The sequence below is a fragment of the Colobus angolensis genome, unplaced genomic scaffold (genome assembly GCF_000951035.1).
Source record: "Colobus angolensis palliatus isolate OR3802 unplaced genomic scaffold, Cang.pa_1.0 Scaffold82, whole genome shotgun sequence".
In the NCBI taxonomy this organism is placed as follows: Eukaryota; Metazoa; Chordata; class Mammalia; order Primates; family Cercopithecidae; genus Colobus; species Colobus angolensis.
This window is the reverse complement of record NW_012122043.1, coordinates 1,085,280-1,097,786: the sequence shown is the minus strand read 5'-3', so window position 1 is coordinate 1,097,786 and position 12,507 is coordinate 1,085,280. Positions and strand designations below refer to the sequence as shown.

The 12,507-nt window shown below is 48.4% G+C and overlaps 1 protein-coding gene across 1 annotated transcript in view; it reads left to right on the top strand.

The window, feature by feature from the left end:
• Positions 1-12,507, top strand: part of SNED1 (sushi, nidogen and EGF-like domains 1) — a 93,565-nt gene that overhangs the window by 37,302 nt on the left and 43,756 nt on the right. Inside the window, exons 7-13 of the mRNA XM_011929640.1 lie at positions 434-559; positions 840-953; positions 3,663-3,776; positions 3,888-4,001; positions 11,275-11,400; positions 11,622-11,726; positions 11,983-12,096. Of these exons, the coding sequence (XP_011785030.1) occupies positions 434-559; positions 840-953; positions 3,663-3,776; positions 3,888-4,001; positions 11,275-11,400; positions 11,622-11,726; positions 11,983-12,096 (813 nt within the window). The remainder of the gene's footprint in view (positions 1-433; positions 560-839; positions 954-3,662; positions 3,777-3,887; positions 4,002-11,274; positions 11,401-11,621; positions 11,727-11,982; positions 12,097-12,507) is intronic.

Sequence of the window (12,507 nt, the reverse complement as noted above, 5' to 3'; positions counted from 1 at the left end):
CCCCGGCCCCAGAGCCGGACAGCGCCCTCCTGCAGCCCCCGGCCGCACCCCTGCGTGGCCTGCCTTGTCCCAGAAACGTCGACATGACGGCTGAGCGCCGGCCTCAGGTTTTCCAGGCCAGGAACCCGGGAGGGGAGGCGGAGTGTGCAGCGCTGGGAGGGATGGAGGGAGCAGGAGGGTGCTGGTGTGAGTCGCTCCAGGGAGTCCGCCCCACACGAAGCCACATTCCCGGAAGCCACGCTGCCAGCACCGCCCCTGCTCCCCTGCTCCGACCTAAAGTGAAACCTGAAACCTGGCTGCTTTGCTGCGGTCACCCGGTCACCCAGAGGCCAACCTTCTGGGTCAGGGGAGGGAAGGGAGATGCGGATGGGAGTGGCTGTCCTGCCGAGTCGGAGGAGGCGGCTGAGGCTCCAGCCCCTCCCTGTGTCTGCAGCCTCCGTGTGCCTGACCCTGCGGCCCTGCCTCAACGGTGGCAAGTGCATCGACGACTGTGTCACGGGCAACCCCTCCTACACCTGCTCCTGCCTCTCAGGCTTCACGGGGCGGAGGTGCCATCTGGGTGAGTGGCTGTGCTGGGCTCAGGAGGAACGCTGTAGGCTCCGCCAGCGGCCCTGGGCACCCCGGGGTCACTGTCCCCAGGGTGTGGGTGACTTGCTTAGGGGACCGCTGGGGAGCAAACACCATGGTCCCCTGGGGTGAGCATCACAGGCGGATGCAGTTGCTGCCCTCTCTGAGCCAATCTCGGGCTTGCTCTTCCATCCCCGGCCCAACCCGAGGCCTTGGAGGAAACTCCTCAACCGGGTTCCTGCCGCTGAGGCCTCAGCCTGCCCATGTTTCAGACGTGAACGAATGTGCCTCCCAGCCCTGTCAGAACGGCGGGACCTGCACTCACGGCATCAACAGCTTCCGCTGCCAGTGCCCGGCCGGCTTTGGGGGACCCACCTGTGAGACAGGTAAGAGGAACCCCCGTGGCCCTGCTGGGTGCAGGATAGCGGAAGACACAGCTGGACAAGGCTGAGGTCTAGGAAGGTCCGGCAGCTGCGCGTGCTGCAAGGCGGACAGCCCAGAGAGGCCACCCTCGGGGAGTGGAGAAGCCCGGATGCCCAGGGAAAGGCCCATATCTGGGTGGGGGGCAGGAGCCATGACCAGTCACACAGGCTTCCTAGGCCATGGCATTTGGACCAGGGATGAGGCCTCAGAACAGGCCAGTGCCCAGGTCCCAAACCAGGCCAGGGTCAGGGCCAGACAGGCACCAGGGCCTGGATGAGAGCTGGTCAGGGAGTGTGGGGGGGCCCATCAGACCCCCTCTCAGCCCAGGACCAGCTTGAGGGGAATGTGCAGTGCTTCTGGGGTCAGATGGGCTGGCTGTGGGGTGGGAAGAGCACAGCCACACGGTCCCTGCCGCTCCCTCCAGCTGCTCCTGGATGCTGTTTCTCTCCTGCCCCCGCCTTTAGGGAAAGGGGGTCTCACAGCCTAGGTGGGGCCTGGAGTCCCTCTCCATCCTCATTGGTGCTTCCAAACCTCTGCTTGCCCTCCCAGTTCAGAGCCCAGCTCTTTTGAAGCAGCTGTCCTCAGAGTCGGCCTCTACTTACTGCCCTTCCACCAGCACCTCTTTGGACCCCTCACCCATGCCCTTCACCCACCTGGTAAAGAAAGGTGGACCCCCCCCATTCCTGCTCTCCGTCTCACCATAGGGCTGTGCTCAGGGAGCTTTGCAAAGGGAGCCCCTAAAATCAAAGCACCGTGACCTGCTGCTCCCCACCCGGCTCAGCCAGGTGTGCATGTCCTGTGTGGCAATTGCTTATAAAAACATGTAATAGATTGTTTAGATCAGTGTGTTCAAATAGTGACTATATCAATCCTCAATCTAGAAAAAACAATTCTTATAGATATTTATGGTCATGGGAAGTTTTTTAAAGTATTTCATTTCAGTGTTTACACTTATTTGTATTGGAGAGAACTATAGTTGAGTGGCAGTAAGGGACTTTTGCACCTAAAAGTACATTAGAATCAAATTCTGCAGGAATGCAATGGAAATGTGACTTCAAGGTCCAAAGGAGCAAAGCACAATTCCCACCCGGCGAGATGGGCTTGCCAGTGTGTTTACAGATCACACATGGGTGACAACACAGTGACCCCAGTTATCCCTTGCTCCCCGGCCCCTGCCACTGTCTTCCCACAGCCACTGTCGGAGCAAGCTCTATGCAAAGGAGCTTTTCTTCATCCAGAAAATCCTGCCCTGCTTGCCCACGTGTTCTTGACGTGAGACGCGTGGGAGTCAGGCTTCTGTGGTGTTGGTGCCATGGCAAACTCAGCCCTGCAGGCTTCTGTCCCCTTGGTAAAGGCCAGGGAGGCCGGCAGGGTCTCCTTCCTCTCGCTCAGTGCTCTCCCTGTGCGGTGCTGGCTGGGGGCCTGGCTGCAGGAGGACCCAGGCCTATGATGAGGGTCCCCAAGGGTGACTGGGCGGAGCTTCCCAGGAACGGGCTGCTCCTTGGCTATGCCCCAGGCTCCAGGAGCCCCTCTGTGATGTACAGCCTGGTGAGGTCCCCTAAGAGGGCTTGAGGCTTGGTGCCAGGAGGCTGGTTCAGGTCTTGGCTCTGCAGCATGTCAGTTGTGTACATGGCCTTGAGCCCTGAGCCTTGGCTTTCAGTGCAGCTGTGGCACAAGCCTTGGGTAAAAGCCTTCCCCCTGTGACCCCCCACAGAGGCTCCCTGGTCTCAGAAGCCACCTTGGCCCCCAGAGCTCATAACAGCAGGGGCACCACAACTAGAGGCAAGGGTGTATGTTCTGCTCCACCTACTGGAGTTGGGGTCAGGGAGACAGCGATCACCATGTCCCATCAGCCACCAAAGGGCTTTCACGCCTCCTGGGGGAGTGGTCAGGCCCTCCTGTCTCTTTCCTGTGCCAAGGAGAGGGCCCCACCATTCCCCCATGACTCCAGGGAGGGACACACGTTCTGGCTGTCACTCTGGTGTCTGAGTTTGTTTGGGTATAAGCTGTCAGTAAGACAGGGGATATGGCTACCCCCTGCTTCTGGCTCTGCTGCCTGGGGGCAAAGGAGAGACCTGGGATGCCTGGGCCAGGTGCTCTGGGCTCAAGGAGGGCCAGCATCCGATGAGGAGGCAGGGCAGAGGGTGGGCTCCCCTAGCTCACTCCCACTCAGTAACGGGGGACCGGAGTCCCTTTGCCCTGGCTGTTCCTGCACAGGCCATTGCCTGCCCCACCCAGCCTCTCGCCCCAGGGCCCACTCCTACACCATGGGTGCTGCACACCCTTCCAGGCTCAGTCACAGCCTGCATCCTCGACAACAGCTCTCATCACAGTCAGCCTGGAATAAGAGCCACCTAGGGAGGGACTGTCCCCCGAGAGTGGGAGTGGGTTCCGTGCACTCCCGTTTGCCCCTGCCCAGCATATACACTCCTCCCTCCATCCCAGGTTTGCTGAATTAGACCTAGTTCAGATGGAGGAGCTTCAGGTGGCCAGTCAGGACTGTCTGGCCAGGCCTCTTCCTTGCCTGTTGCCCCCTCAGAAACCTGCCTGCCAGGCCCCCCTGCCCTGCAGGCCAGTCGGGGATGGGGCTCAGTGTCCGTCCCAGGGGTTTCTGTCCCATCAGGTAACCATAGCTGGGAGTCCATCATCCTGTCTACACCTCTTCACTCTAGCCCAGTCCCCCTGTGACACCAAAGAGTGTCAAAATGGTGGCCAGTGCCAGGTGGAGAACGGCTCTGCGGTGTGTGTGTGCCAGGCTGGATACACTGGAGCAGCTTGTGAGACGGGTGAGTGGCCTGGCTTCAGGTTGGAGAGGGGCTCCTGCCTGTGGCCAGGTGCTGGGCACAGGGTGGTCGTGGCCTGGCTCAAGCAAAGCCCCCACCTCTGCTGCCCCTCAGATGTGGACGACTGCAGCCCTGACCCCTGCCTGAATGGAGGCTCTTGTGTTGACCTAGTGGGGAATTACACCTGCTTGTGTGCAGAGCCCTTCAAGGGACTTCACTGTGAGACAGGTAACTGGCCAAGTGCCTGGAGCCCGCCATGGCTGGTGGTGGCCTTGGGCCGTGAATACCACCATAGCCACTTTCCCCTTCCTGCCTCACCATCTGACTCACCTCACACCTGCCTCTGGGGTGGGGGATGCCTCTGCCCCCTTCCCACTCCCCAGCGCTTCCCGCTCCGCCTGGATCCTCAGCCACCAACTGCAGGGAACACAGGAAGCAAAAGATGGATGCTGCCTCCAAGGTGCTGTGTGAGGCTGAGCAGCCCCTCCCCTCTCTGGGCCTCGATTTCCATCTGTGAAGTGCCGGGAGGGATGACAAAGTTCCCAAGGCTCCTCTTCCAGCCTGGGTGACTCTTGGCTTTTTAACATCTTCCTTTCCTACTCTAGAACCCTCATCACACAAGGGAAAGTAACGGGAATCAGAAAGAAAACTGGCCTTTCACTATTTTCTATTCTATTTTGTATTGTTTAACTGCTAGTTGTGACTTGTTAGAGGAATTAAAAGGCCAACTGGAGATTACAGCCCACAGTATAAAAACGGCTTTCGTGTCTGAGTGTTGCACCCGCCTCCAGAGGCTCACCCGCTGTGCCGAACTCTATGGACGCAGCAGGTGCTGCTTCTCTCCAGGGAGATGATAAAGACAAACTATTCAGGTTATTTTTATTTAAAACATTAAGGAGGGAATTCTCTTTTACCCGTAAGACACAGAGGGTCGTGAGCCCTCCGTCAGTCTTTGCCGAGGGCATGGGAGGCCAGGGTGTGTCCTCAGGGGAGGGGCGGTGCTCTGCAGGGCAGGAGTAGGAGGAGGCAGCCTCACCTATTTGGCTGCTTTAAAGTCACTGTTCTGTGTCACAGCTCACTTTGCCCAGATTGTTATCTAAATATCAGTGTATTTCCCTAAATTCATGTCAGGAAACAAGGGGTTTCAAAAGATTTTTGCAAATAAACCCTGTTTCGTACAGAAGAATAATGCAAGTAGACGTGAGTAATAAGAAACAGACGGGCTGGGTGCGGCGGCTCACGCCTGTAATCCCAGCACTTTGGGCACTCTGGGAGGCCGAGGCGGGCGGATCACTTGAGGTCAGGAGTTCAAGACCAGCCTGGCCAACATGGTGAAGCCACATCTGTACTAAAAATACAAAAGTTAGCTAGACATGGTGGTGCACGCCTGTAATCCCAGCTACTCGGGAGGTTGAGGCTGGAGAATTGCTTGAACCTAGCAGGAGGCAGAGGTTGCAGTGAGCTGAGATCACACCAATACACTCCAGCCTGGGCGACTGAATGAGTGGAGACTCTGTCTCAGAAAAATAAAAATAAAAAACAGAAGAAAGAACAGACTGACACTTGTGCTAATGTAAGGGCTGATTGACTGTATTACAAGGCGCAGATGCTGACAGTCTAATCAGGTCTGACAGGAAGTTGGCCACAAATTGGAGACTATAAAAAAGAGTTTCTAGTCTTCTGCTTCTAGCCAACAAGAATTAACTGCTCTTGGAATTTCCCGCTCACTGTCATCACCTAGAAAAACAGACAAAATCTGTGAAACGCCTTGTTCAGCCATTGGACAACAGACAGCACAAGCCTGTCATCCCTGAGAAAAAGGAATCAAATGAGGTGAGCCCTACAATTGCCCCAGATTCTGCCTGGGGCAGTTTCCAGGCCACTGCGCTGGGAGAAGGAACTGAGAGTCCAGCAGTCCCTCTGAATTGAGGAGATGAAGATCCTAGTTCAGTGGCAACAGGATGGTGCTCCTGAGGCAGGAGGGAGCATGAGATCAAGAGGAGACCTCCCTGAATTTTGGCTCAGTATTATTGGGCTCAGGATGAAATCCGCAAGGCTGGGGAAAGAACCACTAGAAAGCAGTAAGTCAGACAGTTCCTGGAGCTCAAACAGGGCTGGTAATCTATTGTGTAGAGTCCTCAGTGGGGTGTCACTTTAGCAATGCTGAAATAAGACTAATGTCGACCTGCCCTAACAAATCTTAAAGCTTAAAAGGATTAAACTGATCCTAAGTCATTTAGCCGTGTGCCAGAATGAAATCCTATACTTTTTAACATCAGTAATGTGACAGAATCCAGAACTCCAAAATACCCAGTCAAAAATTATGAGGTCTACAAAGAAGTAAAATATAACTCAAACAGCCAGGAGAAAAATAGATCAATAGAAACAGGCAGTGATAGAACTAGCAGATACAACTGCGTAATTATCTATTATGAATATGCTCCTATAATCAAGATTGTTGAGAGGGAAAAAACCTAATAAGAAGTAGAAGGTATTTTTAAAAACTTGCAGAGATGAAAAATATATCTGAGTTTTTAAAATACACTGAATAGTATTTGCAGCAGGTTAGATATTGCAGAAGGAAAGATCAATGAACCTGAAGAGTGAAACAGAACAATTCAAGATGCATCACAGAGAATAAGACTAAAAGAAAAAGAAGAGATCTTCAGCAGCATGCAGAATGGTATTAGGGTAATAGGATCCACGTATCTGGAATCTGCGAAGGAGGATGGAGATGGGTGTGGAAAGGAGTGTTACAGGAAAAGTATGTGAAGAAATAATACCCAAACACTTTCCAAATTTGATGAAAACTAAAACCCACGTTTCCAAGAATAGCATGAAGAAAACCACACAAAGTCAAATCATAATCAAATTGCTGAAAACTAATGATGAAAAATCTCAAAAACAGCCAGAGGAAAAAGCCACATTACATACAGAGAAACAAGAATGACAACAGACTTCTCATCAACAACAATACAAACCAGGAGACACTGGAGTAACACCTTTAAAGTACTGAAAGAAAAAACCATCAATGTACTATAGTGTATTACCAGCAAAACTACATTTCAAAAGTTAAGCTGAAAGAAAGACTTTTTTACACAAACAAAAATGAAGAGCATTCATCACCAGCATACCTGCATTACAAGAATGTTAAACGAAATTACATTACAACAACGAAAAACATTACAAAATGTTAAACGAAATTATTTAGACAGAAGAAAAAAAAACTGGTACCAAGGGAAAATCTGGATCTATGCAAAAGAATGAAGATTGTTAAAAATGATAAATATGTAGGTTGAAGACTTTTTAATCCCTTTAAAGATAATTTTTAAAATAAAATAATAAAGCTTATAACATATGCAGAAATAAAATAGATGACTCCAATAACATAAACCGAGGTGTGCAAACTTTTTCTGTAAAGGGCCAGGTAGTAAATACTTTTGGCTTTGTGAGCCGTATGGTCTCTATCACAATTCAACTCTACCATTGTAATGTGAAAGCAGCCAGCCATAGACAATACATAAATGAATAGGTATGGCTGTGTTCCAATAAAACTGTACTTTAAAAAATTGATGGCAGGTAAAATTTGGTCTGTGGGTTATAGTTTACCAACTCCAATGTAAAAGGAAGAAATGGAAGTATAATATTGTAAGGTCCCTATATTATATAAAGTGGTGTAATGTTGTTTGAAGGTAGGCTGTGTAAGTAAAAGATACACATTGTAAACCCAAAACAACAAGCGAAAAATAATAATAAAGAATTATAGCCAATAAACCAATTGTGGAGATAGAAATTGAATCCTAAAAATACTCAATCCAGAAGGCAGGAAGAGAAGAAAAAAAGAAGTGGGACAAGTGAAAACCAAAAGCAAGATGATAGGTTCAATCTAGTCATATTGGTAGTTACATTAAAATTAAAATGAGTAAACATACAAATTGAAGTGAAAAGCAATACCCAACTATATGCTATCACAAGAACCCACTCTAAGTATAAAGACACAGATAATTGTAAAGTAATAGAATGGGTTTCTGTTCTGAGAAAGATAGAGTAAGCACAGTCTACCCCTGTCTCTCCCCCACTGAATACAGCTACAGTCCTGGACAGAATGCATGGAGTAGCTATCAGAGGACTCTGAAAAGTCAGTAGTAGCAGGTGGATTGGGGAAGAAGACCAAGCTTTGAAGTGCCACCAAACCAGTGGTGAGTTTACCATTGTTTGTTTTTTGCTTCGGTATCCCCCCAGCCTGGACTCAAAGCCACCTCAGAACCAGAAGTGAGCATCCACATGGACAAAAAGAGTGCTCCAGGAGAAGCCCTCTAGTCCAGCTTAAGAAGCAGGGCTGACAGTGCAGAAGTTGGGGAGTCCTCAAGTGTCTTTAAACTGTGAGGGAAGAAACCTTCCTCTCCAGTTGGAGGTGCTGTGGTTTCAAAGGGGTTGGGTATTGTTTTTCCCTTTTCTGTTGTTTTTCCCTTTCTCTGTCATCCCATTACTTGGTCCCAGCCACAAATGCCATCATTATAAAAGTGGCATGGTAAGGAAATAAAAGCCCCAACTTTTGTGCCAGAGGACTGAAAAAGGTAGCCCCAGAAAACTGGAAAGTACTGGGGAAACTGTGGAGGGTGAATCTTGGGACAGCAACTCCATGAAGTTATTTATGAACTCCTGAGCTCCCCCAAGTTGGCAGAATCTATGTAATCTGATCTAAAATTTTATTGACAATACCATTTATAATTTGACAATACAATTTATAATGGTATTGTCAATAAACCTCTAAAGTTGAAAGACTTTAGTATAAATCTAATAAAACATTAGAGAATTTGTATGCTGAAAAACTACAAAGTGCTAATGAAAGAAATCAAGATCAAGTAAATGGAGAGACATACCATGTTCATGGATTAGAAGACTCAACATAGTAAATATGGCAGTGCTCTCTAAATTGATTTACAGATTTAACATGATTCCAACAGAGGTCTCAGCAGAATATTTTGTGAATGTAGACCAACTGCTTCTAAAATTTGTATGGAAAGAAAAAGAATTTAGAAAACCAAGACAGTTTTGATGAAGAATAAATTTTGAGGAATCACACTACTGAGTATTAAGATTTACTGTAAAGCCACAGTGATCAATTCAGTGTGATATTGGCAAAGGAACTGACACATGGATCAGTGAAACAGGAGAGGAAATTCAGAATTAAACCCAAACAAATATGGCCAATTAATTTTTTAAAATGATTTAAATCCAATGGAGAAAGGATAATCTTTTCAACAAATGGGATTGAAACAATTAGATATCCATATATCCATATATATATATAACCTCAACTTAAACCTCACACCTTATACAATGATTAACCCAAAATGGATCATAGACCTAAATGGAAAAACATAAAACTATAATATTTTTAGAAGAAAACATAGACAAAAAAAAAAAAAAATCTTTATGACCTGGTCTTAAGCAAAGTATTCTTAGATGATAAGACAGCAAAAGCATGATTCATTTAAAAAAAAAAAAAACAGATAAATTAGACTTCATCAAAATTTAAAACTTTTGCTTTGTGAAAGACACGGTTAAAAGAATAAAAAAAAACAAGCTACAGTCCAGGAGAAAACATTGGCAAAACTCATACCCAACAAAGGACTTGTGATCAGAATACATCAAGAATTCTCAAATCTCAACTGCGAGAAAACAACCCAATTTTTAAAATGGACAAAAGACTTGAACGAACACTTGGCCACAAAAGATATATATATGGAGGTGAATAAATGGATGGAAAAATATTCTTGTCATTAATATCAGCCATTAGTGAAATGCAAATAAAAGCCACTACAAGAAATCACAACAAACCCAGTAGAATGTCTAAAAAAAAATACTGACCTGGTGTAAATACAGAGCAACTGGAACTCTCACACATTTTTAGTGGAAATGCAAAATGGTTCAGCCACTCTGAAAACAGTTTGGCAGGTTTTTTTGTAAGGTTAAGTATATACTTATAATATGACCCAGCAATCCCACTCCTTGGTGTTAACTCTAAAGAGATGAAAACTTATGTTCACACACAAATCCATATACAAATGGTTATATTATTTCTATTTATAATCACCAAACTCCAAAACCCAAATACCCTTCTCTGGGTGAATGGATAGACAAATTGTGGAACCTCTGTACAGTGAAATACTACTCAGTCATAAAAAGAATCAATTATAGATACATGCAACAACTTAGATGGATCTCAGAGGAATTATGCTGAAAGAAGCCAGTCTCAAAGATTATATCCTGTATGGTTCCATAAATGGCATTCTTCCTAAAACAAAACTATAGTGATGAACAAATCAGTAGTTGCCAGGGACTGAGGGGTAACAGGAGCTCTGCGACTCTGAAGAGATAGACCAAAGAAGTCTTTTAGGGAGATGGAATGTCTTGCATCCTGATTGTGGTAGGGGTTAAACCAATCTATATATGTGTTAAAATTCATAGAGGTGTGGTGAATAAAAGTCAATTTTACTGTATACTAATTTACAGAGACACATTTTGAAAGCATATAAAGAAACTGAACATCTTTTAAAAACCAAAAAGTAGCTGGCGTGGGGGTTCACCCCTGTAATCCCAGCACTTTGAGAGGCCAAGGCGGGCAGATCATGAGGTCAGGAGACAAAGACCATCCTGGTCAACATGGTGAAACCCCGTCTCTACGGAAAATACAAACATTGGCTGGGTGTGGTAGCGCGTGCTTGTAATCCCAGCTACTTGGGAGGCTGAGGCAGGAGAATTGCTTGAACCTGGGAGTTGGAGGTTGCAGTGAGCCGAGATTGTGCCACTGCACTCCAGCCTGGCAAGAAAGCGAGAATCTGTCTCAAAATAATAATATAATAATAATATTAGGTAAACACTAATCAGGATAATGCTGCTGTAGTGGCTATATTAATATCAAATAAATTAAACTTTAGAATAGGGAATACTGCTGGGAATTAAGAGGGATCTTTTATAATGATAAAGGGGTCAATTCATCCAGAAGACGTTAACTCTAGATATACTTGTACCTATTAACACCTATTCACATGAAGCAAAAGCTGACTGAACTGCAAGGAGAAACAGGTTCATAATTATTGGTGGAGATTTCGGCACTCCCCTCTCAGTGGTTCATAGAACGTGTCCACAGGAAATCTTCTCCAGTGCTTCTTGTTCTGTCCAATCCTGGGTGGCTTCTCTGGTGCTTCTTGTTCTGTCCAATCCTGGGTGGCTTCTCTGGTGCTTCTTGTTCTGTCCAATCCTGGGTGGCTTCTCTGGTGCGTCTTGTTCTGTCCAAGGAAGGAGCTGGGAGATGCTGAGCTCCACGCGGTGCAGCGCGGCTACAAATCTATTTCCAGAAATAAGCTTCTGGCTTCAGTTCCACTTGGGAATGAGAACAGAGGTGAAAACCCAAATGTGCCATTGGAGCTGGGCGGGGAGACCACTCTCCCCACACTCCCTGCGTGGCCGCTGGTGACCGCTGTTTTTCTTGCAGGAGACCACCCAGTGCCCGACGCCTGCCTCTCGGCCCCTTGCCACAATGGGGGCACCTGTGTGGATGCGGACCAGGGCTACGTGTGCGAGTGCCCCGAAGGCTTCATGGGCCTGGACTGCAGGCAGAGTGCGTCTGGGCTGCAAGGGCTGCCGTTTTAGGGCTGGGGCAGGAGACCCAGGGAGGGCCCTCCTGTGGGTGCATGTGGGAAACATGCCGAGAAGAAACGTGTGAGTGTGCATACACTGCAGTTTGTATGGGAAGCTGGTCAGGAGCAGGGCGGGGTCTGGAGCGAGGGTGCCATCTTTCTACGCCCCCACATGGGAGGCTCCTCCCTCTCTTCGTGGCAGGAGTCCCCGATGACTGTGAGTGCCGTAACGGAGGCAGATGCCTGGGCGCCAACACCACCCTCTGCCAGTGCCCCCCAGGATTCTTTGGGCTTCTCTGTGAATTTGGTAGGTGCTGAGGACACCCTTCCTGCCCTGTCCCTGAGCATCCTCATAACCGGGAAATGAATGGTGGCTTGGGCTGGGGTCCGCAGATCCGGACTGCCAACCATTGGTTCTACCCTGACCCCAGGAGGGCCTGGCCACAAGAGTGCCTGAACCTGTTGGGGCCCCTGGGTCTTGGGAAGCCCCATCCTTGACAAGGACTCGAGGTCTGCCAGAAGACATGCGCGATATGGGATGGGGTTTCCTCCTTTCTCTCCAGAAATCACAGCCATGCCCTGCAACATGAACACACAGTGCCCAGACGGCGGCTACTGCATGGAGCACGGTGGGAGCTACCTCTGCGTCTGCCACACCGACCACAATGCCAGCCACTGTGAGTAGCTCAGGGATGAGCCTGCTGGGCTGGGGGCCCGAACAGAAGCCAGGGAGAAAGTGGTGGGTGAGGCAGGCGCAGGCCAGAATCCCTGCTTCCTTTCTGACTCTCAGGAGAGCTGGCACCTGGGGGAGCCTCTCTCAATAGCCTTCCTGTAATATGGGGCTAGACATCTCCTCCGCCCCAGTGGAGTAAGCTCACAGGTGGAAAAGCACTTCCGCAAGTGTACAAGCACCGTGTGGTATCTTCCCTAAGCACCAACACAAGCTATTAAAATATTTAATGCATACATAATTAGGCACATTAATTAAATGTGTCACTACTATATGTTTGTTAGTGTACAGATGGTTAATCGCTTGCATCATGTATAATTATATAGAATAATGGTATGATGCTGGCAGTGATGACAGG